The sequence below is a fragment of the Strigops habroptila genome, chromosome 3 (genome assembly GCF_004027225.2).
Source record: "Strigops habroptila isolate Jane chromosome 3, bStrHab1.2.pri, whole genome shotgun sequence".
Classification (NCBI taxonomy): Eukaryota; Metazoa; Chordata; class Aves; order Psittaciformes; family Psittacidae; genus Strigops; species Strigops habroptila.
This window is the reverse complement of record NC_044279.2, coordinates 87,617,780-87,645,584: the sequence shown is the minus strand read 5'-3', so window position 1 is coordinate 87,645,584 and position 27,805 is coordinate 87,617,780. Positions and strand designations below refer to the sequence as shown.

The 27,805-nt window shown below is 40.7% G+C and overlaps 1 protein-coding gene across 2 annotated transcripts in view; it reads left to right on the top strand.

The window, feature by feature from the left end:
• ARSJ (arylsulfatase family member J) overlaps nucleotides 1–27,805 on the top strand; it is a 151,408-nt gene that overhangs the window by 105,412 nt on the left and 18,191 nt on the right. The window contains exon 1 of one of the 2 annotated variants that reach the window (XM_030480156.1): nucleotides 2,737–3,552. The exons of the other annotated variant lie outside the window; for it this stretch is intronic. Within the exon in view, the coding sequence (XP_030336016.1) occupies nucleotides 3,176–3,552 (377 nt within the window). The 5' untranslated portion in view covers nucleotides 2,737–3,175. Of the gene's footprint in view, nucleotides 1–2,736; nucleotides 3,553–27,805 lie in introns of those variants that run through there. 2 annotated transcript variants of the gene reach the window in all.

Below are 27,805 nucleotides of genomic sequence, written 5' to 3'. Positions count from 1 at the left end.
CCACACATGTATAATTTGGTTATTTTATGGTCTCCGTACACACAGAGCCTGCATAACAAGTACTAAAAATGTGTCTTTTTCTAATGGTATAAATGAATTCGATAAATTCAATTTTAACTACCGTATATTTGAATCAGTGTATTCACTGCACTCAAGTTTAAATATCTATGAAGGTTCTGTCATGTTTTGGGATTTTTTTGTTTTTTGGGTTTTTTTCCCCCTAAGGGAACAACACTTCCTCCAGCTTTCACAACTCTTCTGCGCCTTTCACTGAGCATCCTGAATGGGCTGTATAAATCTCACTTGCAACTCCCAAGTGTCTACAAATACTTTCTTAAGTGGAATATTAATAGCATGTTATCTTCCAAGGCCTCTTTACTTTAAGGTCAGCAGAATATTTTGCTGACATAAGCCTACTCTTGTTTTTACAAAAGTGGGAAAAAGAGAAGGGAAGTTTTGTCAGGCCCACAAAGACAGAAGGCCAAGTTTATAGATGTCTGACAGAGATTGCTCTCCAATGTTTTCATTTGCAGTGGGGTGGTGACTACCAGAGTTCACTGTGGCTAATGGAGCAGTGAGAAAATCGAAGGCTCTGTTCTGCTGCCTGCTAATAGCTCTGTTTTGCAGGGACATAAATGCTGTGCCATCTCCCTACTGATAGATATTTTTTCCTACCATTCAAACAATCTGAATTCCAAACTCTAAATTTAGATGATTCTGTAGTTCTGCTCACTGCCATTGGTCACCTACTTAGGAATGATCCCCTTTAGCCAGCCTTCTGCCACTCTGAATATTTTGGATGTGTTGGAAATATTTTGATTATACAAGCAGAATTCTATATGGCTAGTTATGGATAACGATATGTGGATAGCATAATGCATGGATTATGTAGTAAGTGTACAGTTGTAGCTGGTGGTTGGTATTTTTAAAACAAATAATGAAAACTGTATTTAACTACTAGAAAATACATATACATTTGATTGGATATTTAGTATGATGCTCTTCCATTTGTCTGTGTCCATGGTGCTATGACAGTTTATGTTAAAAGGTCTTCATATTTTGTTTGCCGTTTTGCAGGTTAAAGATGGGTTAAAGGCAAAATAGCATTGCTAACCCAGTCTGCATTTTACCACATGGTTTAGGTTTAGGTTTCCATATACATTCTTTTGGTCTTGTAAAAGTTGGGGGGAAAGCAGGAGTAAGATTGAATAGAGAATGCTTTTAAAGGGAATGTCATTTCAGTATATGAAAATTTAAAAGTGTTTCTTCAGCTTAAGGTTTTGGAGTTTTGTGGTGGGGTTTGTTTTCTTTCTTGTTTTGTTTTAGCTTTTTAAGAGCTTGAGTTAACGTGCTGTAAAGTTCCTCTGATGTCAGAAGAAGATATTCTACCTCAGGAGTTAAACTCTGTAGGTTTCACAATGAAGATGTAATTTAATCAATCTCAATTTCCAATTTGGACAAGCCCTTAGGTAGCACATTAAAATCACTAAATTCCCTTCTACTTCCATGCTGCAGCATTGTGACTGTAGCACAAGGGAGCTTGGAGCAACCTGGTCTAGTGGAAGGTGTCCCAGCCCATGGCAGGGGCTTGGAACGGGATGAGGTCCCTTCCAACCCAAACCAGTCTGTGATTCTGTGGAAGTGTACCTGGCAGAAAAATAGTAACTCTGGGAACCATTATGTTGGCTGTCATGCTGCATCTTCTGTTCTGATACTTTAATGCTGATATGAGGAACTTTGCGTTAGAGAAGCTACTCTAGACGATATAGTTTCCATGCAGTGCACAAGTTAATACCGTGCTGCGCAAGAGGAAAGTAGTGCTCCATGAGAAAAGACGCCTCCCTCTCAGCCCAAAAATTGGCTGTTTGAGGCAATATTACTTGGAGCCATAGGGAGCAGAGCGAACTTTTAAGATTATACTGAACTTTTCAGTGCTAGAATCCATCAGCTCTTAAGAAAGGAGAGATGGAAGCTTTCCTGTGGGAGGGTTGCTGGCCAGGCCGGCTGCTAGCAGGGACCAACCCGAGCCCCTGAGGGCTGCTGAGGTGCAGTCATGATTTCTCCAAGTAGCTCTGGATAATGTTTCATAAAATCTAAAGTCGTTCCTGTCATGATGACTCAGACAGGTCAAACCTGCACATTTACTTCTGTTTAGCCTAATCGTGCATGAACATGGGTTTCTGCTGGCTTCGGTGTCATTCACGGCTGGGGTGAAGTTGTATTTTGCTCCTGCAGCACATTCATACTTGAACCCAGATTTCTTAAAATGATAGCACTTTGAAAAGGGGCGTTCCTCGCATGTGCCACAGCCTTACTAGAATGGAGGGGTTGGGATTCGGGACTGTTTTGTGGCTGAAAACATATCCGGCACATTCATACCTTCCAGATGTTCGTGGCGATTTCGGAAACACTTAGCCCAATCGGTATTTCGGGGGGACGGAGGGACGACCACCTAGCTTTGGGCAGGAAGGAAAAAGACGTGGGACTCGCTGGCGGAAAAGGCTGCCCTGTGCCCTCGGCGGGGGAGGGGGGGGGTCGCCGACGAGCTGCGGGGAGGAGGTGCCGGGAAGGAGGAAAGGAAAAAGAAGTCGAAGAAGGAGCGGGCAGGGGCTGGGTGTGCAGGGGGGAGCGGGCAGTGGGACACCCGGCCGCCCGCCCGTATGCCGGCAGCGCCAGGGGGAAGGCGGGGAGGGGAGAGGAGGGCGGGAGGAGACGGGAGGGAGGGAGCGGCCCAGCAGCGCCGGAGGGGGCGGGCGGAGGGAGGTGGCACGTCCCGTCCGTCCGGGCCGGACCCGTCCCGTCCCGCTCCGCGGCCGCGCTGCGCCGGGGCGCCCTGGCTCGCCCCGCCATGGGCACCGGCCCCGGGACGGGCAGGCAGCGGCGCCCCGGCGCGGGACCGGGGGCGGGCCGAGGATGCTGTGAGCCCCCGCGGGGCCCTGCCCACCCGGCCGGCACCGGCTCCAGCACCGGCACCGGGCGGCAGCGGCTGAGGTTGCTGAAGATGGTGGTGGCCGCGGTGAGCGGCGGGGCTCCTCCCCTCGGCCCTGGCCGGCGGGACCCCTGAGGGTCCGTGCCCCGCCTCGGCGTCTGGCTCCGTTTGTGGGAGGTTTTGGTTTTCTTTTTATTGTTATTATTGTTTTTCTGTGGTGTGTGGCTCTCGCTGCAGCCGAGGTGGATGGCCCGCGGTGGGTGCAGCTGGCCTCGCTGCCTCTGCAAGGGGAAGATGGTGGGGGTGGGGGTGCTGGCCGGGATCTCGGTGCTCAGCATCCTCACCTACGGCTACCTGGCCTGGGACAGCCTCGGACTCGGCCTCGGAGAGACGGAGGCAGCGAGGGCCGGGCTGGGCGAGGAGCCGGGGGTCGGCGCCCCCAGCTCGCAGCCACACATCATCTTCATCCTGGCTGATGATCAGGGCTTCAGAGACGTGGGGTACCACGGATCCGAGATCAGGACGCCCACCCTTGACAAGCTAGCTGCTGAAGGGGTTAAACTGGAGAACTATTATGTTCAGCCGATGTGCACACCGTCCAGAAGTCAATTTATCACTGGAAAGTAAGTTTACTGCTACTTCATCATTCACCTCACCAGCTTAAACACCGTCCCTGTTGAAAAGAGCACGGGTTGAACCTGGCGAGGTCCACCTCTGTTTTATCCTGTCGGCAGAGCTGTGCCTTTTTGATCTGCTCGAAAACCTTGAACAAAACGGACTTTCTAATGTGTTTGAAGTAGCGAAAGAAAAGCGCACGCTCTGTGAGGTGGTGAGGATTCAGAACTGTGCGCTACCCCTGCAGAGTGCTGTCCTACAGTTACTGCCTCACTAACATTACGTGCTAGTTGTCAAGTAGTGTTGCGAGTACTGGGAAGTGATCAGCTTGGGTTTTCTGTGCCATTTCAGAGTGACTTGCAGGAGGAGTCTGTGTTAGGGAACTGAAAAAGTTATGTTTCCTCCCATGTGTTCATTGCAGCCGGCACGTTGGCTCACAGATCCCATGAGCGTTCACTTAAGGCGAGTTCTGAGGGCTGTGCTGAATGTATGAAATGGTTCCCCAGTGCGTCACATGTGGATGAGTGCCGGGAATCCAGACTCTGTCGGGATCCCCCGCGCTGCATCATTGCTCTTGTCATGGTGTGGTTGCTGCTTTGCAAACAATTGGAAACTTTTCTCTGAAGCCACTAAAAAAGGTGCCTTGCCAAAATGCTAACAGCTGTGGGCTGGGACTGTGTGCTTTGCCGTCTCTGGTAATTGTGGCTTATTGTGGTCTGTAAAGTAAATAATTAATTACGCAGCCTCAGGGTTTTCTTACATGTGAAGGTTAATAAGGATTAAGGGGGGAAGCATGTATGTGAGCTGTAGGAATGGTTCCCAAATAACTCCAAGTGTGGACACGCATTTACTCTGGAACAAACCTGCCTTGTTTCTGTTTAGCTTAACTCACTTTGACAGAAACAGGGAACTCTTAAAAAAGCAAAACAAAATGAGAGGGGAAAAGTTACTTCGTTTATTTTCTGCTTTCCTTAAGTATAAACAGGAACACGGCAATGTTAATACTGCTAGTAAAAGAAACACATGCTTAAATAAAACAAGCAACTGGCCTCGTGTCTTGCATCTCCATATGGTAGAGTTGGAGATAATTCCTGGTCTCAGTCTAGTTCCCAGACTGCTGGACCAGGGAGATTTGCGTGGAGAGCTGACATGTTATCTAGAGCAAGGCTTCCCCTTACAGTTTTTTGGATTTTTTCTTTTTTTTTTTTTTTTTAACCTTCTTTTCTTTTTCCTTTGTGTGGACCATTTCTTATTTTGAGACACCTACTCACTCCACCAGAACATAGTTGCCCTGCAGCAACTGAAGAAGCAGCTTACAAGGGCAATGTTGTATCAGGGTAGTGCTTAATGCATCTTTGCTGTCTTTAAAGCCTCGCAGCAGTTGGAAGGAAGGACCTCCGCCAGCAGCATGTAGCCAGCTTGCTTTCTGAGGACGGTGGTTTGGGAACCAGGTCTTCACAAAGGGAATGTCATGCTACACAACAATGACTCATGTTCCAGCTGGAGGAACAGGATTACTCAGTTCCAGGGGAACCAGGGTGCTGCTTGGGCTCTGGGGAGACTGCATGGGTTGTCTGAACACGAAAAAGAACAGAAGTAAAGTAAGGAATAACAGTAACTCAGTTTAACTGTTTTAATCCTTTGGTAAATAATGAGCAGGTTGTGTGTAAACATATAGTAAAAGGTAGGCATGTTCAGAGGAATCCTGCTTGTCGTTGGCTCACCCGGCGGAAATCTGCCTGCTTTGGTTTTGGAACCTTTTATAGGATAAAAAGAAATTTGCTTATTCTTCATTTTTATTTTCTTAGTTTGCTGGTCTAACTAAAACCCGTAGAACATTTTGTTCATGTTCTACTTTTGGGAAGAAGGGAGCTGCAGAGAGAAAGAACTGCCTCACATGACTGAGAAATAAGGGAGGGAATGGTGAGGCGTTAATAGGCTTGGGTAGAGTATTAACAAGGCAAGTTCAGACGATACTATTACCCATTCTGACTGAAGATAAATGCTAGTAACAACTACTTCTAATGCTTTCTTAGTAGAGGCACCTTAACTGAAATGGCAGGACTCAGAAACTGCTAAGCCAGGAGAAGTGCTGTTATTTCTCGGATTCCAAGATGTGTCAGTTCAAGGCTAGAAGCCTTCTTGTCCACTGAAGGATCACCTGGATGCTTCATGCCTCCCAATACACGTTCCGCACTTAACATGTTCCAAACATTAACTGATTGATCTATGAAAAACAGAGGGGCTTATGTAAACCGGACTCATTAGGAAGCACTGACTCACCTTGCCAAGTGGAAGTTAAACTTGAGGCTTCAAATTCTTCACAGGTCTCCAGAAGGCCCTCCAAGGCTTAAGTTAGTAAAGAGACCCTTTTCGTAGCTGTCCCGTGCTAGCAAATGAGCACGAGGAAGGAGATTGGAGGTGACATGCTAGAAGGAAGAGGTAGAATTAGCTCTTTTCCCCCCCTTTGTGCTGTACCACAGGGTAACTGTCGGTGAGCCTGTCTTTCTGACCACTTATACTTCCGTCTGATTTCACAGGAACTGTGCTTGAGGCTCTGGCCAAAATGCACTTTCATTTCTTGCTTTCCCCCGCTATTACCTCCTTCCTCATTCACTCCATCAGAAACAGCTGCTTTCAGACTAATAGTAAAGCTCGGCTTCCATAGCTTTTTATTTTGGGCTTTATTTATGGGTGTGGGGAGGGGGGTTGCAGCTGAGCTGAATCTTGGGAACAGAGAAGAGAAGTGTGAGCCAGTGGGCTGAGTGCCACATGTGATGTGCTCTGCTCTGCTCTGCTCTCCCGGCTGCTGCACTGGGGCCAGCGTGGGGAGGTGAGGGAGGCAGCTCAAGGGAGGCAGCTTAGCCCCTGCTCCAAAGCTCACAACTTCAGTGACAGAAGGGACCTGGGCTCCAGCTTGCATTGCTCCTGGGACTGCTGCAGTTCCTGCCTCAGCTTCCACAGCTGGAGTCAAAATCTGATCGTCAGTGGCTTTGGAGGCTCATCCCGAAGTGTTGCTTCGGGCTGGTTTGAGCAGAGCAGAGCAGTGCCCTGCATGTACTCATGAGGTGATTGACCTGCTGATAAATTGTAGAAGTATGTTGGTATATTTGGCTTTTATTTTTCCCCTCTCCAAAGGATCAGTCAACATGAGTTGTCCTCCAGATGACTTGTATTGTGCGACACACTATTTTTTTGTTGTTGTTTTCTCCTTGGAAGTATTAGGCATTCCTCAATAAACTAACTAATTAAACATGCACTGAGTTAGGTGAGAAGAAATCTGCCTGTGTGTACATCAGCCATGCAGGAGTATCCTTAAGATATAGAGAGACATGGGTGTAGTTCAGAACACATCTAAACTAAAAGGCTACTTTTAACTCATCCATGAAAGAAATGGAAAATAAACACATTTCTGGGTTTTTATGTTATTATAATTTATATAGAGGAAGATAAAAATAGTGGCTCAGACTTCAAGTCTTCAAGTTCTCCCAACTAGGAAAAGGGGTTAAGAACACACAAGGATGCTCAGCTTGCACCCAGCAGCTCACTGGCCAAGCATTTAGCGAGTTAGCTGTTTTATCTGTCTGCTTAATTGCCTTGATGATTTTTCACTGTGTGAATTACCTCATAGACCAGTTTGGTAGCATGGGTTAAGATCCTGATTTATGGAACAATGCAGGTCATGTAATGTATGAAGAAAATATAAGATTATTTGTGTGTGAAGGTTTCTTCATGTGCATGTATGAGAGTGGATTGAGATGAGGTAGAGAGTATAAGATTGACTTATGTTCGCATGTCGTGTTGATGATTTAGATAGTTTGTTAACTTGTGTTATCATGAAGAGTCATCTTTTTTTTAAATGAAGAATTGTTGAAGAACAGTCAGTGTGGGGATGGTTTCTCAGAGTTTTTTAAGAAATTCTGAAAGATTATGGCCAAGGAGTAGTATTTTGAGCTGGCGAGACAAAAAGACTATAAGCTTAGGTGAATGTCTGTTGGAATAGCTGACTCAGTTCTATGGAGGGTATTATGCAATGGAGTTGTATTTGTTGGAGTAATACTTAATTTAGGAAAGGAATTTGAGAAATAAGATTGACTGATAAAAAGGGATGTAGACATAATATGGCATAAATGTTTTTGGCATGGAAGTAGGCAGTGGACACGTACTGCTAGGCTTCCAGTTTTTTGCTGACCATCAGACTTGTAACCTTAGGACCTTGATGTGCCCTGGAATCCCTTTGGGCCACAGGAAGGTTCCTGACCTGTGCAAGAGTAGGGATCTGTCTCTCGGTTTGTAGAAACCGATGCACAGGTAGGGTGGCAGATCACTAAGGAACCTCAACTCCCTTTTACAGTGAACAGATATGAATCATGGAATCCTACACTAATCCCAAGATTGAGCTTTGCGTGATGAATGGAATGTGGAGATGGAGGATGGGGAGAAATGTTGAAGGTCTGGGGAAATAAATACTGTTTTCACTGGGATAAAATGAAATGTGAGAATTTGCTCCTACAAAGCTGACAAAAATAGATTGTATAATCAGTAAGCATAATCAAAGTGTTATTTTAATATAAATATCTGTTACCTAATTATATAAATATTACACATTTATAAATGCTATAGCTGGTTAGTATGTATTCTCTTGTAGGCATACCTGTATTCAATACATAGTTCACCTTTAAAAATGATGATGTCTCAGCAAACTAAGAGTTATTTTGGCAAACAGAAATAGAATAGAGTAGAGTTAAGAGTACTCTGAATTGAAAGCAGTGTAGCTAACTTGCAGTCAAACAAAAGCACTGTATTTGGGGGGTTCAGACTTGTAAGCCTTCTCTTTCCCTGCCTCCTGGGTGCATAACGGTCCTATCTGCAGCCTCAGCAGTTTGGTTGCTCTGAGAAGAACCCAGTACAATGGTGTGCGACTGCGAAGCTCTCTTCTGCGCTCTGAGTTGGAATGAAGGGTCTCAGAGGCTTGATGGGAATACTGGGGAATGTATGTAGCACTCCATTATATATATTCCCTGTTCTGTAGTTAACCAAATATGAAGGACTGGAGAATATCAGGCTTAAGTGTCGAGAGGTGGTCTGATACTTTATCTGCTCTGAATTAAAGAGATTTGGCAGTCATTGGTTCTGAGTTTAATTCTAATCAGTGTTTCCATTAAGAACCTGAATGATTAAATAAAATGATCTGATTAAATATGCCACTAAGATAGTAGGGACTGCCAGCATTAAGAGACTGTAGTGATAATGAAAATCTTCTTGACAAATTAAATAATCTGAAAAAAACCCAGAATTAAAGTCAGCAGTGATAAATAGCAGATCTGTGCTGAAGCAGGAATAACTTTACAAGCCAGAGAATAGTGAACAACTGCTTAGACAGCATTTCTGTAGAAAAGTCGCTGGAATTGTAGTGAATCATGCACAGAATTTAAAGTCAACAATGTCATGCAGTTACAAAGAAGGCAAGCGTCAAACCAGTTTGTATAAATAGGGGAGCCTAGTAGATATGTGAAGCAGCTCTTCTGCTCTACGGCTGGAGCGCTTGTGCCCAAGCTTGGGCATCACTCTTGAAGAGAGAGATAGTGTCCAGATAAGGGTGATGCAATATTGCAGAAGGATAACTGTGGAGAAACGATCAGAAGAAACTGAGTTGTTTAGTCTCAAGAAGAGAAAAATGAGCAGGGACCTGATGAGTCCTCAGTATTTTAAGAGCTATGCAAAGAGAAAGGCATAACGTGTTTTCAGTGTCATGATTGATGGTGCAAGAAATGAGTGGCTTTCTTGAGCAAGGAAAAAACTTCAGGTTAGAGAACAGGGAAAACTTTCAAATGCTAAAGGTTGTGAAACACTGAAATAGCTGGCTTTGGGAAGTTGCTGTATTTCTTCATTGGCAGTCATTAAGAACAGACAAGACAAATATGTCAGGAATGACATAATGTAGTTGAATCTGTCTTGGGGAAAAGGGTTGAACTGGATGGCTGTTCTTCCAGTTCAGATTCATCTGTGGCTCATTTGAAGTACATATTAACTACAGAAGGTATTCTGAAGGAGAATGTTCATAAAACATTTTTCAATGCTAGAAATTATTTCAGTGTTCATTCTGAAAGAAAAGAGTCTGTGGAAGCTTGACTTTAGTTTTCTCCTAGAAATTCCTGTTTTCCAGATCCTCAGTTTCTCTGAAAATTTCCAAGATTTTTTTCCTGTAGGCCGTCATAACTCTTGCAATATGTAATTACTTATTTCTGCTGACTTCTTTCAGGACAATTTGTGGGACTGCTGCCAAAGATGTTGAGGTATCTTTTTCCATGTTCTTGTTAACGTCTTTCACTTAGGATGACATTGTCCATAAATACATACATACATGTATGCAGCATACACAGAGAATGAATCAATAATTAAATGCAAGGACTTCATTATCTTGTTTTCTTCTGCCTCTCTGCTCTCCTCTGTTTGTTCTGCAGAAAATTAGATCCAGGTACTGAACTGCTCTATGGGCTTAAGATATAAGAAGTATGTTCATAGCACCATAATTATTAATGCACTATACAAAGGAGCATTTGGAGGAAAAAGTTGGAAAGGGAACTTCACGCAAACAATAAAGGTTAAATAAAAATAACATGGAGGAAGTAGGAAAGTGTAGTATAGGTTCTGATAACTTTTTCTTACATCACTTTTTGGTAACGTTTAAGAGTATTGTTATTTAGGTCTGCTGCCTATAAGACAAACATAGTGTTATCTGACATATATAACTAATGGGATAGTGGAAGTACATTAACTTTCTTTTCCATTGTCAAATTTATACAAAGTGCAGTAAATTAAAGAAACACAGTTGGAAATAAATTTACAACATCCGTGCTTGTAAATGATCAGTACTCTGAGGAGTTTAAGTTATAAACTTTGTGGTTTGCTTTTTTTTCAACTGGAAAAGAGAAATGACACTCCATGGGAAAGCTAGGCTTTAAATAATTAAGGGATTTTGCATTGTTCCTGATATGTTTGCTTTGTAATTGATGATGCGTATTGCTGCCTGCAACAATAACTTGAATGAGTGGAAGTGGTGGACTCCTATTATAACAAATCTCGCTTTCCCTTCCTCTTTCTTCATGATACCCTTTAAGCAAATCAATATGAGAAACTGAGATGGGTGGCTGGAAACAAAACTGTGTAGTAAAGAGATGGGGTTTACTTTCATGTCAAAGGATTTAGACCAAGACGATCAAGTTAGATGGGACATAAAATCAGGGCAAATTAAATTCATGTTTCCATTTAAATACATTTTATAGAAAGATTTGCCATTTTTATGAGCTAAAGGTCGGAAGAAGGGAAAGATCCATCTACTATCTTTTTGTCTTTGTGACACTTACGTTGGGGGTAATATCAGACCCAGGGCTTTGTTTTCATTATTGTGTCTATCTTGGTTCTGACTCTGAGTTCTTCTGCAGTTTTGGTTATAAGTCAATTTTGCGTTTCTTTTCTTGAACGAAGGCCTCTGCACATGTCAGTACAATATGGTTTCAAGGTAATTGAGATCTTTAAACTTATAAAATATTTGATCATTCTTGAATACATTTAAAATGTGCCACTCTTTTTGTTCCCATGACGTTTGCTGAACAAAGCAGTCCTTAGAGAATTCAGGACATTCTTACTGTAACATTTCATAACTTTAGATTAATGTTTCATTAATATGTGCACAGATAAATAAAAACCATAATGAAATATGATAAATTAAAAGTATAAGCATTTATTTAATGTTACCACATGTCAAGAAAGATGAGTGGGTGAAAACTAAGCCATTTAGATTTACAGAACTTGTGGTTACCTTTTTATTTATTTACTTATTCTTACAAACTAATGAAATATTCTATTTCACTTTGTGGGGAGTTAAATTTTTTTTTTTTCCTTATGTTGTAATTGGTGTGAATTGATTTTTGCATGGAAAGTTTATAATTTGTTAATTTCCATTAAAACCCTAAAATGTTAATGTTTATTCATGGATACTGTTTTACACACGTGAGCAATTGCCTCTTCAGTGCATGACGCTTCATGCTGCTTTTTTCATGTTCTACTCCAGACTAGTAGTTTCTTGCAGTGTGTGGAGCTAGCACTTGTTCGTTAATTCTTAGCTGTCAGTCTTTGAGATTTCCTACTCCCCTGTTTTTTGGGGGTTTTTTTTGTTTGGTTGGTTTTTTTGTTTTTTTGGTGTGGGTTTTTTTTTTTTTTTTTTGCAATGTTTTGTACTGATTCGTAGTCAGATTTTCTATCCTGAGGAGAGTTTGCTTAGATTTAGAATGTATGCTTAAGAATAAATGAGGTAATTTCAGCAGCCTTAATTCATTAGATTAATATAAATAGTACAAGGTAAATGAAGATTGTGCCCGTGTGAGTGATCCTGCATGGGATGTGTTTGCTTTCTATGTATCAGTAGTCTTTTTATAATAGCTGCCCAATTTATTAATTTTCTTACTTGAAAGCTAGTAGATGTGGCTGGTGACCTTAGCTTTTCTCTGTGATGTAAACTGGTAGACTGAAATGCAGTGAAAATTAGTCTTGGGGTAGGGGGAAGCAATACAGTATCTTTAAACTGAATACACTCCAGTATCCTTTTAACTCACAATTTGTGCCTCTCTGAATTTAATAAACTTTGTCAAAGCAATACTTATAATCACATTTTATATACTTAGTTTGTCATGTATTGTAGTTCATAGAGTCGTAGAAAACTGGGTGTGAGGGGACCTCTGGAGGTTGTCTAATTAGGCGTCCTGCCAACTTAATATTACACAGTAGGGACACACTGACTTTATAAACTCTCTTTTATTGTTTCCTTCCTCCTGGAAATAAGAAAATACTGCAAAGTATTCAAGAAATTGGAACCTAGACTGTTGTTTGTTAGGCAATTCCCTAGCTTTACCAGGTTGTCCATTTTAGTGAACTTAAGAAAACTGTTTCATGAACTTTTTTCCTATTTCCATTCATCTCTTAAAAATAGTGAGGTTTTGTGTTTGCTTGTGTTTTGGTTTTGTTTTCTTTTTTTTTCCTTCTGTGCCAACTGATGAAATGAGTTCAGTGAATTTGTTAATGTCCATAGCATAATGGCAGCTCCTTGTTCCATGTCCTGTTTTCAAGAGATTTTAGAGCAAGTTATTCTAGTGTGTTTGTTGATTTCTCTTAAAGCAGAGTTTTTTAACTTCTGTACTTATTTTACTACTATCCTTTCAAATCCATTCTGATTTTCAGTCTGCTTCTAGGACTTACTGACCTGCAGGATGCTTTTCTTTAGATTTCTCACCGCCTGGTGTGAGGCTTTGAGAGCTGGGTTTCTTACTGCGCAGAAGGCAAGGCTGAGAGGAATCTTATCCCTGTCTTCAACTACCTCACTGGGGGAAAAGAGAAGGCAGAAGCAGGTTTTCTCAGAGGTGCACAGCAAAAGGAAGAAAGGCCAGGGCACTGCTTGTATCAAAGCTAGGTCAGGCTGCTCAGAGCCATTGATAGGTCACTTCCAACTTAAACTATTTTATAGTTCTGATTTGTCACAATAAAATTCCTGGTGGAGGGGCGGAAGGAGCAACTTACTTCTGTGTTGTTTCTCCCCCTGTAGGAGTTCTCTAGGCAAAAAATAAAGTATTTGGAGTGTTTGCCTGCTTGGTTTATGGCCCTTTTAACCTGACCACTTGCTCTCCTGAGTTGTCGTTGTTGCATCCCTATTAAAGTCTTGTTTCTGTAAGAACACAACACACTGGTAAGAATATAACAACACTAAACTTAGCATTGTGTCTCGAATTCTGAACTTTCCACATCTGTGCAGGAAGTACATACATTACTAAAGATAGACTTACATGTATCAGGTATGTTCTTCACTGAAGTGGTTATACAATTTGTGAGATATATTTCTGTCGTCTTTCTTCTTCGCTTCATTGTTGCTGCTGTTACAATATGGAATTCATTTTAATGGGAAGGTGAGAATTCGATCCTGTATCCAGTGCGGAAGGATAACAATGCCTTGGTTCTTAATTTTGTAACTATGCAATTTGATCCTTTTACATTGCAAAACCTTTAAGGTTTCATTTAAGATTATAAAGAATGAGCCTCTGATAAACTGAGGAATATTTGCCCATCTTGGTAATACTAGGCATATATACTGTAAGTGATGCAGTCTGAAGTGGCAATCAAGAGCTTAGGTAATACCCTTTGGCACTGTTACAGCGCTGTTGAAGCCTTACTCTGGCACAGATTTCATTTTATAACCTTTGGTAGTCATGTGGAGGTGAGGGTCATTCTTGAGCTGGAGCCACACGCGTCTCCCAGGAGCCAGGGCCACTGCATGGCACAGCTGGACCACAGCACTGGGATAGAGGATCCATCCATCCATCCCTGTGGAACAGGGGTCTGGGGGAGGAGGTTAGGGTCAGAAGTAGATACAGGAGGAAAAAAAAATGTAAGCAGTCAGTCAAATGACAAAGATCATTTGCCTGGGTACATGTGTTTGGAAACCCTCCCTGTAGGGTGAAGGCATGTAGCATCTCTCAGAGTTTTAAGGTTCTCTGTTGATTTGAATGCTTTGTATGTTTTTGCCACCTGACCCAATCCATGGTTTACCTATTGGGTTTCCATTATTATCAGGTTCTGGTTTCATGTTCCTTGTATCAGTTTGAAATTTTGGGGCTGCTTTACCTGGTTGTGATGAGGCTTTGCAGAATGGATCTGGCCAGGGGTGAGCTTATTGCAGATAGGAGTGGAGCAGCAGGTTTTTAGCTTCCATTTGGAGAAGTATAATATTTTCATAGACATTTTCAGTAGAAATGCTTCTGCTTGCTTTGAGCTCAGAGCTTTCTATGTAGTACGTTATATTTCTGCTGTGTAAAATGTTGGCTGTTTTCCACTGGGGAAATGTAGCTCAAGTAGCACGTTAAAGTGTTCTATACTAACCTCCAGGCTCTTCTCTGTGTTGCTACTAGAAGCCAAGTGGCTTTCTTTGGCATTCTTTTGATACTCTGCCTGCTACTACTGAATGTCACCTTGAAGTGCACTAGAGTTCAATAGTCTGAATTCTAGCTGCTATCTCCTGCACTGCATTTGTTAACTGGGCAGGATCTTTACCAGTAAGCTGATTTAAGGGTTTGGTTTGTATAGACGTAGTGCTTTTTTTTGTGCAAGTCCTTATAGTGCTTTTGAAAATGAAAACCTGTCAAGTCAAGATGACACTTTATTATTCAGCATGCTTCCTCTGTGTAGCTGTGTCGTACCTCTTCACTTCAGTAACAAAACCATACGTTTTTCTACAGTTAACCGTGGTGAGTCAGCTTAAGTATGGCAATTTTTTTTATTTCTTCAAAAAATAGTTTGTGGGCTATTTTGCTTTGTTTGTTGTTTTTTTTAAATAAACAAGGCACAGCCTGAGACATGCTAAAAGAAAAAGAAATAAATTAGAGTAACACATTTTGTGTGAAATGATTTCATGTCATAGTTGGGGTTTGGGGGAGGAGGCTAGGGGGCATTTCTGCTCCTTAGAAAATTACTGATCTTCATAATAAGTGTATTTAGAGTCAGAAGTAGATACAGGATTAAAAAAAAAAAAAAAAGTAAGCAGTCAGTCAAATGACAAAGATCATTTGCCCGGGTACCTGTGTTTGGAAACCCTCCCTGTAGGGTGAAGGCACCCATTACACAAGAGGAAAAATGGTGAACACTCCATCTTCCTTCCCAGTTAACTAGGAGAAAGCTGTTTCCTGGTTTGTGTTTCTCTTTGATTTTAGAAAATAAGATGAGAGTAGCTGTCGTGGTTTAAACTCAGATGATAACGCAGCACAACGCAGCCATTTACTCACCCCCCAGGTGGGATGGGGAAGAGAATCGAAAGAATGTAAGTCCTAGGGGTTGAGATAAGAACAGTCCAATAACTAAAGTATAATACAAAACTACTAATGATGATAAGGGAAATAACAAGGGGAGAGAATATGAAACTGAAAGGGGAAAGGAAAAAAAACAACCAAACCAATAAACACAAGTGATGCACAATACAATTGCCCGCCACCTGCTGACCGATACCCAGCCTGACCCGAGCAGTGATCAGGGCCTGGTGGGTAACTCCTCCCAGTTTCTATACTGGGCATGATGTGCTGTGGTATGGAATACCCCTTTGGCCAGTTTGAGTCAGGTGCCCTGTCTCTGCTTCCTGCTGTCTTCCTGTGCACCAGGCACATGGTAGAGCATGAGAGACTGAAAAGTCCTTGATCAAAGTAAACATTACTTAGCAACAACTACAAACATTGGTGTGTTATCAGCACTGTTCTTAGGTTAAAGTTGAAAACACAGCACTGCACCAGCTGCTAAGAAGGAGAAAAATAACTGTTACAGCTGAACTCAGGACAGTAGCGTAGGCACGATAGTAGGGATGCTTGTGTGAGAAGAGGTATTTTTTCTAATTAACACTGAATGCAGTTAGGCTGATAGTAACTGTAAATTAAGAATAAGTTCCATTGTTAGAATCATTGATTTAATTATTATATGGAACATACAAATGAAGAAAACCCTCAAACATTTTGAATGTTTTTGAATTCAGCTATTGATGCCAAACATTAATTTTGGTATTCATAATGCAAAGGTTTGTGTAAGAAAAACAGTTGTTGTTGAAAATAATATGGCTGGTAGCATGAAAAGCAGCTTTTATGTACAAGTTTACCCCTTAGGGTGTAATCAAGCCACTACACATACCCTACTCCTGGCATCTGACTTAAATGCAAATGAAAGCACCAAAGCTGGGTCTCTGTATAGCCATATACATATGTAGTCAGTGGAGATCAATGGACATCTCTGAGGAGGTGGCTCAAAACACCTTAGTTACATGCTTAAATTATATGACTGCTCCTCCTGTGTGTAAAATGTGCTGCATAAAATTCTTTGAGCCTTACCACGCATGTTTCGTGACAGCTAGAGAAATAAATAACAAATGAAAAGCTGTATCCAGCAGAGTACTGCTGGATAAAGTTCTTTCAAGAAGGACAATAGCAAGTTTATTTACTGGGGCTGGGGAGAAGTGGGATAGTAACTAGAGCATACTACAAGGATTATCACATCTGTCCTAGTCTAAATCTCCTCTTGGATTGCCTTTATGGCCTCAGGCAGGCAGTGTAACTTGTCCAAGCTTCAATATGCACATCTGCGTAAGTGAACCTTCTTAGGACATTGCTGTTAGAGGTTCAGAGCAGGGAAAGTTTCTGAAATTTAGTAATTTGTTAACATGACCCAGTTGTCAGTTCCCTCTGCAATCTCCTGTCCTTCTAGGGAAAAGCACAGGAAATTCTTATGTCCATAGTTAATAGTTGTTCTCTGTGCAACACTTCCCTCCCATCCTTCAGGATGCCTCTTTGACCGTTTTCTTACTATCCTCCCAAAACATTCAAGCCTTTCAGGTTGTTCCAGAATCAGCTTTAAAGCTTTGCAGCCTCCCAAACATCTTCCAGGCTTTCCTGGATACCAGCCCACCAGGTTGTCCTTTTGGCGTCTTCTGTCTGCTTCCAAGGCCAATTAGTTCAGCTGCCCAGACTTAATTCATTTTCTTCATTTTCCCCCTTGTCCCGTCTCTGGCACCAAGCCAAGGGGGAGCCAAACCAAGTCTTCTCCACAGGAAAGAATCATGTCACCCTGTTTTTTAGATCTCTCTCTAATTCTTCAGGTATTTTTGGCTAAAGAGCAAACTCGATGTATCTTTCAGACACAGTCAGAACTTATGTTCATGTTAATCGGTTACTGGCATGCATGCAGACAACTTTTGTATCTGTTAAGCAAAGAATATTTATACTTGCCTTGTCAGGGTTAAGGCTGGATTAATTGTAGTTGATCACAGTACTAAATACGCTTTAAGGAGTATCATACATAATATAATACTCCTTGCACAGTCTGAAAGTATTTTAAAACAATTTAAAAGCCTGCTGTCAAAGATGATTTTCTAATAAATGTTTGATTTTTACCCTGTATAATGCATAGCATTTTAAAACTGGAAGAGGTGATACTAACAGGGAGAAGAAGGAACTTTGCAGAGGTTGTGCTGCTCCTAAGAATATTTGAAAAAGAAAACAAACCTAAGGCACTTGAAAGCGGTTCAGGAGTTTCTGATTAGATATGACATGATGTGATGCAGTATGATAAGTAGGCAAGATTATTCACCTTTTGAGTTCGCTCTTCTTTATTCAAACTAATCTATACTACCAGTCCTAGAACTTAGTTCTCTGCTTTGTCTTAGCAGCGTAGGGAAATCTGTTACAGTTTGGTTTGAAATCTGATAGGAGAACAAGATGTTTTCCTTAAAGCAGATGTTCCTTTTACAACTGGAGCATCCCAGGTTCAGCCGCTGTTCACCATGGCTGACGTTGCTGGACCCAGCTCCTGCAGGCACTGCCAGCATTCCAGTAGCAGGGAGAAACTTGCTCTCTTAATGCGGAAGGAACAAATCAAACACTGCTGCTCAGGCTAGTTTCTCTCAGCTGTTCTCCATGGAGGTAGTTGCTTTTGCTGCTCAGCGAAGTGGGATGTGTTTAGGAGAATCTTAGCTGGACTGGGCTCTCTGGGTGGTTTTCTTTACAGCTCTTGAACTGAACCTGTCTTGCTTCTGGCCAGTTAGGAATGGAGAGAACAAACTAGCAGTTGCTGCTTTGTATCTGTACAGATACCTCTAGAAAACAGGGATTTAAGATATTTTAACAAATTGCCTAGTCTTTCCTGCTTCAGGAAATGCCCTTAGTAAAATATGTGGGAATAACTTCTTCCCTAAAAACCTTCAAAAAAGATTTCTACACTTTCCCCAGGCAGTCTTAGCTATAATTTAAGTTATATAGCTTTTAAATTGTCTAACTTCCATCTTTCTTGATGCAGTTTCAGCCTATGATCTAATCACTTGGCAATTCCCAAGTGAAGAACTTAATTTGCTACAAAAAAGTGATAAATCTCCCATACATCTGAAGTCTGTTATGATGTTTCTGCTCTTCCCTTCCATAACCTGAGTAAAATCAGTTCTTTCCATCTTTTCACATAGATCTTGGTTTATATACCTCTGATGACTCTTAGTCAAAATAAATAAGAAATCCAGAGGATTTGTATTTTTGGGCATATTTCTCATGAGAAGTGACACCCAGAACTGGACACAATGTTCCAGCTGAAGTTTGACCGGTACTGCCTTGGTATTTTGTTCTAAATCCCAAAGTTTCTAAAATATTTTCACTGTTGAGTAATTGGAAGGAAGTTTATCAACTTCTTTGCTGGCATGAATTTACCTCAGCAGAAAATCTGGCCAAAGCATCTGTGTATCAGAGAGCGTGTGACTCTTTCCGCAGCTGATCGGTAGGAAATGTCACAAGAACAACAGATCTTGTACCATTTTTACTCATTAAGCTGTGATCTGCAAATTAAACCAAGATGATGATCCTTAAAGGTTTGTTCCTGTTACAACACCCAAGTTCTGGGGCAATGTGGGTCAAAGTGTTCTTCAAGTCATCCCAAACCATAATAAGATAGCAGCCAAGTTTGAGGTATGTTCCCTCTCTGGTCTGAATGTCTGGATACGAGGGGAACGCATTTCCTTTTCCTCTAACAGACGTGGAAAACCTTTGTGAGCTGTTTTATTGCCTTACTTTAAACAGGATGTCTTATGTTTTACCTAGCCAATCACTTTTATACATCCCAATAAGATGAAGGGTTTTCTTTTTCCCAACATCGAGTCACTGCTGCCTCATCTGCAGGTTCAGTTATCAATAAGCCACAGACCTTTTCTGCAAGAAAAAAAGTTTGTGCAGTTGGTAACTCCTACCTAAAGGCACTATTTTGCAGTTGTTGTAAGTGAATTGCCTTCTGTTTAGTTCAGGCTATTCCTTTAATTTAAGTTCCTTTTGAATTTTAATTCTCTTCTCCAAAAGGCAATGCAGCAGTTCTAGTAGTACAAATTCATAGTCTGCGCAAGTGATTAAATACACTGTGTGTAAATTTCACCTTAAAAATGTATTCATAACCCATATGAAAATAATAACTATAAATGTAATTAATCCAATTGCTGTTATTTATTCCTCACAGATGTATTTTAAGAATGAAAAAGCCTGAAGCTTAAATATATTTATTCCAAATTCTTTATCTTAGAACTTGAAACTGAGTTTGCCAAGTACATTTTCAGGATTAGTTAAGGAAATCTTGTGGGCATTTCATGATGTCTTTTTCAGCCTTGGGCTTTTGGAGTCTCAGATGTTTTGTTTTGTTTTTGAGGTATTTCTACTCTCCCGTCTCTGTGTTTCTGGTTCATCAAACAGACTAATTATCTTGGGTTTTGGCATTACAGTGTTGAATGAACTGTGCCACTCACAGTGCATCCTGTTATGCTAGAGCATTACTGGATGTCACCTGCAAGTATTCAGTGAAGGTATGAGTGGGTTTATTGTTCAATCTTAATTTGTTTCTGTTCTTCTCTGAAGAAACGAGGTGAGCAACTACCCAAATGAGTAGACAGAACCTTCTCTGTAGCCCTGTTGTTGTGCTGAAGCTGGCAGAAAAAGGTTGGCACAAGCCAGGGAACCAGGCTGTCCTGGTTTGCAACTCAGATTTGTACTTCTGATAGTGAGCAAGGAAGGATCAGTCTTTCACAAGCTATAACTTCTCCATAGGTGGGGCTGAGCCCTGTGGCCTGTAGACCTTCAAGATAAAGTTGCTTGAGTATATTTCTTCACAAAAAAAATTGTCTGTATTGCAAATCAGGGTGATCATATGTTATGTGCAGGGCCAGAAAGCTAATATGCAGGTACAGCTCCTGTATGCAACAGTACAAGTACACTTGTACTCTTCAATATTCTCGTTACTTTGTTTCTCCACTGAGGAAAGACCAATTTCATGAATTAATGGCCATTGACATATGAAGGCATTTTCTTAAAACACTGTTTGAAGCTTTCAGGTCTTTCGAAGCAGACATATGGGATTTAACAGCGTGGACCTTTTCTACAAAATTCATTGATGGGGCCTCATTAGTTTTTAAAGATTAGAAATGACCATCAGGCATGCTCCAGGTGTTTCCTCTCCTATAGCTAATACCTTGTTTTATTAGAAATATGACCTTTATTTTCTTTTGAATCATATCCAGCAAAATGGAATTTATCACTTATTGTCAGTGTATTGGATTTTGGTTCCAGGAATAAACCATGCATGTTCTTAATTGTGCATAAGAGTTTCTGCTCTTTGTCTCCAAAGAGCATGGGTTGCGATGAAGAAGGCAGGAAGACTAATCCCTTACTAGACTGAAACCATCAGGATTATATCACACAAGACTGGAATTGTCAGTTTCTTCATTTAAGGTAGTATTACAGCAGAGGGCAAGATCTGTCGCTCAGCAGGGATTCCTGTTCTGGGTGTATCAGCAGGTTTTGCTGTTGTTTTTCCTTTAACATTCATAAAACAACCTTGTGAGCTGGCCAGATTGTCTGCGCAGTACTGTAATTTAGTCAAATTCAGTGTTACTCATAATTTTCAGATGAATGCTAAAGATTTTAAACCTTCACTATTCAAAATACTAAGTGCCGAAGAAGTACCCAGCCTTTTAGAAAGGCTTCCTAGAAGAAAAACTTCTATGTTCAAAAATACCTTACTCCCAAAAAAACCCCACTGTCATTTCCCCGCAGTGCTGGTAGAACAGTCTGTAGAATAGATGTATTTCAATATTACTGTATTAGAAATCATCATCCAAATGAAACTTACAGCAGAAGAGTTTTAGTTGTAAAATGATTTCTACCAAATGATCGTTTATATAATTGGAAGTAGTTTCTAAAATAACTGCCTTGTGTCCAATTTAAAAGGGAAAATAATGGAATACGGAATGCCAAGTAAAGTTTTGGTATCTAGAGAAAGGTTAGCAAGGGAAACGTAGAAAGGTTTTCATGTTCTCTACTGCCATTCTTGTATGGAAAATAAATTTGCTGTCTCAGTTGAACTTTCAATCTGCTGGCAACAGACGTACATGGCCATAGTAGTTGGCTTCAAAGAAAAAATTATGTACAAAACCCCCACTTTCGTCTAGCCTAATTCCCTTGGCTTGCACGTGGGAAACTTTGAATTTAGCAAATGGAACAAGTGTGGTCTGAATCTGCTCTGTTTGGTAGCACTTGATAAGTTGTGTCAAAACAGTCCCGCTTACTTGGAATTAAATTCTGCACATTTTGGAAGGAAACACTTGCAAATATTGCCATGCTGCAGAAGTGTCTGAAACAGTTGGTGCTGGTACAACAGTGGCCAGGCAGCAGTGGAATCAAAATATTTCCCTTCCACCGTCTGCTCTAGGCTTATCAGCTGCTAATGCTCTACTGAAACTCTGCCTATAGTACACTGATCCACTACAGATATTTTCCTGCATAAACAGTTTTATTTTCAAAGAAATCTTTCAGCAGTTTGGGGTTTAACAGCCACGTTTTAATTGCAGTCAATTTGTCTGGCCCCAAACCCTCCAATGCCTCAAAATCTGCTGCCCTTCCCAGTTAATAACATTAATTGTGTCAACATGAATGGAAATACTCCAGGTTTACAAAGGTCCAGTGCTGACTATTTAGGGACTTCATATTGGAAAATACTCAAATCCTGGGCCTAAAGGAGCTAGGCATGGAGCATAAATTTAACTTGACATCCTTTAAATGTATACGAAGATACTTCATGCAAATGGCCCAAGCACCGCAGCCTATATATCATAAATTTCAGTCATTTATTTTATGAAACCTTAGCAAAGGAAAGAGATTACTTGGAAATGAACTCTAGAAAAGTTTACTGTAAATATAAATCAGTATCTACGGAGACTTATTGTAGTGGTTCTTGTGGTTCAAAAATGTAATTGTAAATTTATTCTGTGCTTTTCATTTTATTCTTTCTGGCAAAGACAAGCAGTGACAATGCGTCATCTCCACCCCTGTGCTGGCTGTATGGGTCACGCTGAGTCAATGTATGTAACTCATGTGGGAGTGTGCTTCCTCTTTTCCTCTGCATTCCCGTTCTGTCGAGCAAGTGATGCTCGCTCAGTGACTGGGAACACAATGTGCTCAGCCCATGCTGCCTCCTGTCATGGCAGTGTCTTCTCTATGCCTGCAAAAACAAGGAGAAAAAAGGTGATATACAACCATATGGGAGACATTTACATTTTCTGTGCTCATCATGACTCTTCAGATCTTTAGGACAGCCTGAGAGCTGGTCAAGAGACAGAGATGCAGTGTGCTCTGCTGATAATGTCAAGTCCATCTCTTGTCTGGTACGTGCAAGAAACAAAGAAGGCAAATGACCTTAGCCAGAGATACAACTTCATCTGTCTCCAGAGACGAACTTCCAGGTAGATGATTTACTAATTTTCTTAATCATTGATGACCGCACTCTTTGTGTACATTTCAGAAGCATCATTTTTCCATTAGTATATTTTTACATGAATATATCTTCGTTTTGTTAACTAGATGAACCTAAATTCAAGAGCCAGCAGTTATCTACAAGATTTTATTTAATGCACACACAGGGTTTTGCCATGGTTGATGAAAAAGATATGACTTATTAAAATAGAATTATTTTGTTAAACATAAAATGTCATTCCCTTAAAGCTATAATCTGATGTACTGTTTAGAAATAACAATGTGAATTTTCTTAAATTAGTTAAATCTAACTAAACACAGCCCATTTAGGTAAGTGGTAGGCACTTGAAGACAGGTAATACACAAAACCCAGAGAAAAGCACACACACACACACACAAAAACCTGAATGCAGATTAATTGTATGTCCCCTCCCGTTTTCTGTCGCCTCTCAGGGGGGTGATAAAGCTGAATGTTCTGAGTTTGTGTTGTACAACTGAAGCTCGGCATGAAAGGAAACATGACAGGGAGAGAACAGATTGCTTCCCTTCCCTGAAATAGATGATTTAACCTATTTACAGCATACAGTCTTAATCTTTAAGAAACAAACGTTCACAGGCTGTGTGTGTTTGCTGATACCACTTGCTTCTAAATTTGCACCTCATAAATTCATTCTTTAAGGAAGTGAGGAAAGAAAGAAACCACATCTTAATTTGTGTAGGTGGATGATAATGCAGGTAAAGAAATAGGATAGATGGGCCTGACTTCCCCCTCTTTTTTATCTTTCCTTGTTGTAACCTGTCCTCCCACCCTGGACTTAACACTAGAATTTTTGAAAACCATTTTCAGAGGGATGAAGAACAAGAAATCCAGCCTCTAATTGTCATCACAGAAGTCTGAGAAAGTCACTGAACTGCAGAAACCACAGCTAATTCAGTCTTACAGCTTTGGCCCTCTGTAGCTGCTCCTGTCAAAGGATTTCACACAGCTTTAGAGACATTAACAAGGCTGGCTTCACAACGCTGGCAGAGGAGGAGAACTGAATTATTATTCTGGTTTGATAAAATGAAGAGCTGTGATGGGAAAATTCATTTCAGCTTAGCAGTGTGGCGTAACATACTTCTGCCTTGCTCAGATGTGTCTCCTTTCCAAAGTCAGAGGTTACTGCCCAGGGGCTGGGGGGAGCAAAAGGGAATGTAATCTTGGCTTTGCCGACCTGGACCACAGCCTGGGGTCTTATCTTAAACTATCACAGAACCTAGGTTTCTGCTAGGACTAGGGCAAATTTTCTCTGGGGTAGGCAACCTCTGAGAGAGGGTAGGCAGAATGAGACCTTGAGAGGATGCCACTATTTATTAAAGAGTCAAAAGTCCCATGTACTTTGTCCTACATCTCAAGGGAAGTTTGACAGAAATCAATAGGGAGATTCCACCTTTCCTGGCTCCATATTTTGCTGCTTTAGATGACAGTTTACTTTAGGATGGAAGCAGCAATGTGTAGGCTTAATGTTTAATTCTTTTGGATTCTTTTCTAGAAAATAAATGATCTGCAGGTAATAAAAGGCCATTAAATGCTTTTTAAACAAGAGCTGAAAACATGGCCATAATTGGGAGGAATTTTGAAGTAGGAGTTAGTGAGTTGAGGAGAAGTGGAGTTTTGTAAGCACATTCCTGAGGAAGTGAGTGGGAGAAACCATTCTGTCTGGTAAGAGCATGAAGTAGTGTATGTGCATTTTGGGGTTTTACTAAAAGGTATAGTATGCTCTGCATGATTCCACTTGTTCAGCAAGCCACTGTAAATCTATCTTTTCCATTTACAGGCTAATCAAGAGATCCATAATAGCCACATACTTGAAATTTGTAACACTGAGATTGTTTTGTTTCATTTTTTCTGTTTCAGTAACACACCTTGGAAATAGCAGATTTGAGGAAAGAATGAGATTTTTCTTTGAAATTTTTTGCCATCCCAAGAGGAGATAGCAAAAAAGAAAAATTGTTTGGGTTTGGGTTTTCTTCGGCTAGAAAAGCAGAAGAAAACCCTGTAGATGGGCAAATTACAGTGCTTGTTATTTGGTCAGCTGCAGGATTTTTATTCTTATCACCAGAATATCTGCAACTATATAAGAGGGTGTGTAAAGGTCTGAGTTGCGCCTTCCTCAATCAAGCTACTGTTTTGCCATTTCTGTCTGTCATAGTAGAGCTAGAGGAATTTTTCTCCTTGTTCTTCTTGAGAAATTCTTGCAATTTGAAAAGTGCCCCACCTTGTAGTGATGCACGAGACCAAGAGAAAAACAAGAGTTTCAGGTGGTGGTGGGCTGCTTTTGGTTTTTTTTTGGGGGGGGGAAGATGTAATGAACTCTTAACTTCTTAACACTAAAAAACCTGGTTTTGAGACTGTGATCAGAATCAGGAACCTGAATGCAGGAACTTGACCCTGTCTGTCTGATACCCCTGTAAGTGCTGTGGCTGTCAGAGAAGTTAGTCCATTGCACCATTAAAGCTGCTGCACTGTTCTTGGCCTCAGAGGCTGGGACTGTAGAGCAGTACTCAGTGTTCTCACCTGCAGTGTAGCTCCAGACTCTGTTCAGCGAACATGGTAAAAAGACCAACCAATAGAGGTGTGAGCTTCCTCAGATCTCAAGCCACAGTGCTAATGATAAAGGCTTACATGTCTGTCACTTCTAAGACATTTTCCAGTTTAAACTTTTGTTAGTATGGTTTTCACTTGAAAGAAGTTGGGCTTTGACTGGATTTTTCTAATGATTTTTTTTTTTTTTAAATAGAAATATTATTTCACGAGAAAGATGGCCAGATTTAATTACTCCTAACTTTCCAAAAGTGATTTTAGTGTGCTGGTCAAGTCTAACATGCAGTGGAAAAATATAGCAACCTGACTATCCAGCCTGGCTGTGTACTGATAGACTGTTTGAGATGTGGGAAACCTGTAGAGGATGCACTGAATTCCTGAAACCTTGCAGAGAGCTAAATAGGTGAACTTGGGCAAAGCAGTGACATTCATGCAGAGGAAAACCTTATACCCCAGAGCAGAAGGCAAAATCAGAACTTCCTGAAGGTGGATCTGTGAGGCTTATGTTACTTTGGTCCCAGCGATGCAGCAAGGCTTTTATTCCAGCACATAAATTCCTTAAATGTAGCTGATGCAAAGGATATTTATAGGCTCAGGAGGAATAGTGATGAGAGGTTTTTCTGGAACAAATAAAATAAAAAGGTTAGTTCATAAGCAAGTGCTTTAAATCATGCTGAAGCTAACATCTTAATTTTGAGTTCGGCTGAGAAACAATTGGCACAGCAATTTCAGATCTTGTACAGGGAATGCAGGTTATCTCAGAAGAAAATAACTTATTTCTTGTCAAACCAATCGTACTAGCTTAGATTCCAGAATTGCAATTGACTGTAATTTCAAGCATGGGGTTTTCCATCCATTCTTCATGAGAATGAGGACAGATGGGGAAAAGTGGAGGGGGAAAAAAAAGAAAACAAACCACTTTTTCTAAACTGGAAAAGTTTGGAAGAATCTAATCTAGAAAGTTTAATTAATGCAGACCTATTTAGCTGTGTTGAACTGGGATACTTCGATGTGCTGTATAAAATGCCTTGCATTAGATACTCATTTTTCCATAATACTGCAAAACTTTGTGCTCTGTATGAAGCCCTGACTGTTAGCCTGGAATAGCCTCAGAATAGCCTGTGTTTCCCTGTCATCTGTAATTCCAGATATGCAATAAGATGTGTAGACACATACAGCCCTGGTTTTTTTTTTCTGGTAGAAATGAGGATTTACGTTATTCTTCCCTTATTCTTCTTTTAATTATATCTTTGGGAGTGGCTAACTTAAGGTATCAAAGAATTAATTAAAAGCTGTTTGAGCTTTACTGCTTCTAATATCGGAATACAATTGTCTCCACGCAACCTTGATACTGACATTAAGTGGAAAATTATTGTGCTTTGAGTTGACTTGTAGCATAGGCAACAAACAGGATTACTGTTGTGGGTTTTTTTTGTGTTGTGGTTTTTTTTGACAGACAAGGATGATGAATTTCTCATAGCATACGAGATACAATTTCAAAGAGACAAATGAGAATCAGTCAGTGGGTCAGAGAAACCCAGTTCATAAAATATTTATGTACTGTTATGAAAATAAAGGGGAAAGGGAGCTTGTGTAACATACCAAAGAACTGAAGAACCAGCAGAAAACTTGCTTTCACATCCCACAAGTGAACCTAACTTACATATTTCAAGGGAAAGTGTGTCTTCTCTGCAGCTGTCCTGGCATTTATGCCATTTCCAAGTATAATAATTCTCTTCTCTGCTATTCTGCTGTTCCTAGACTGATGCATCATTTCCAAGCTATGCTCCTTGTGACCAAATGCGCAAAACTAGTTTGCCACAAGATTTTTTTTTCCCCCCTGGATAATTCAGTCTTCAAATGGAAAAGAGGTAGGAGGGACGTAACATCAGAAAATTTATTGGATGGTTTAAACTTAACTGACATTCACAAAAATCCCCAAAACCCAAAACCCCCCAGCCCCACAAGGCAGAAAAAAAATTAAACCTTAGTTTCCAGGCAGTGAAAACCTGAGAAGTAATTCTGTTTTCTGTTAGCTAGCTTATGGTGTCCTTTACACTTTTATTACATACCGTCATGTCTAGATTAGATGCTTTTCAAATTTCTTCGGATTAATAAGTAGCTATCTGGTTTTAAAATACTGCACTTAAAACAATGCCTACCAGTGGCTTGATGTCTAAACTATTATGTCCTGAAAGTTGTGAAGGAAAGTGTACAAAAAGTAACATAAGGCTTAATTTAAGTTTTGGGTAATGTTAATATCTTGATCAAGCCCTAATGAAATAAGTATTTTCCGCTTTAATTCTAATGTGGTTTCCGTGGATTGATCTTCTCTTC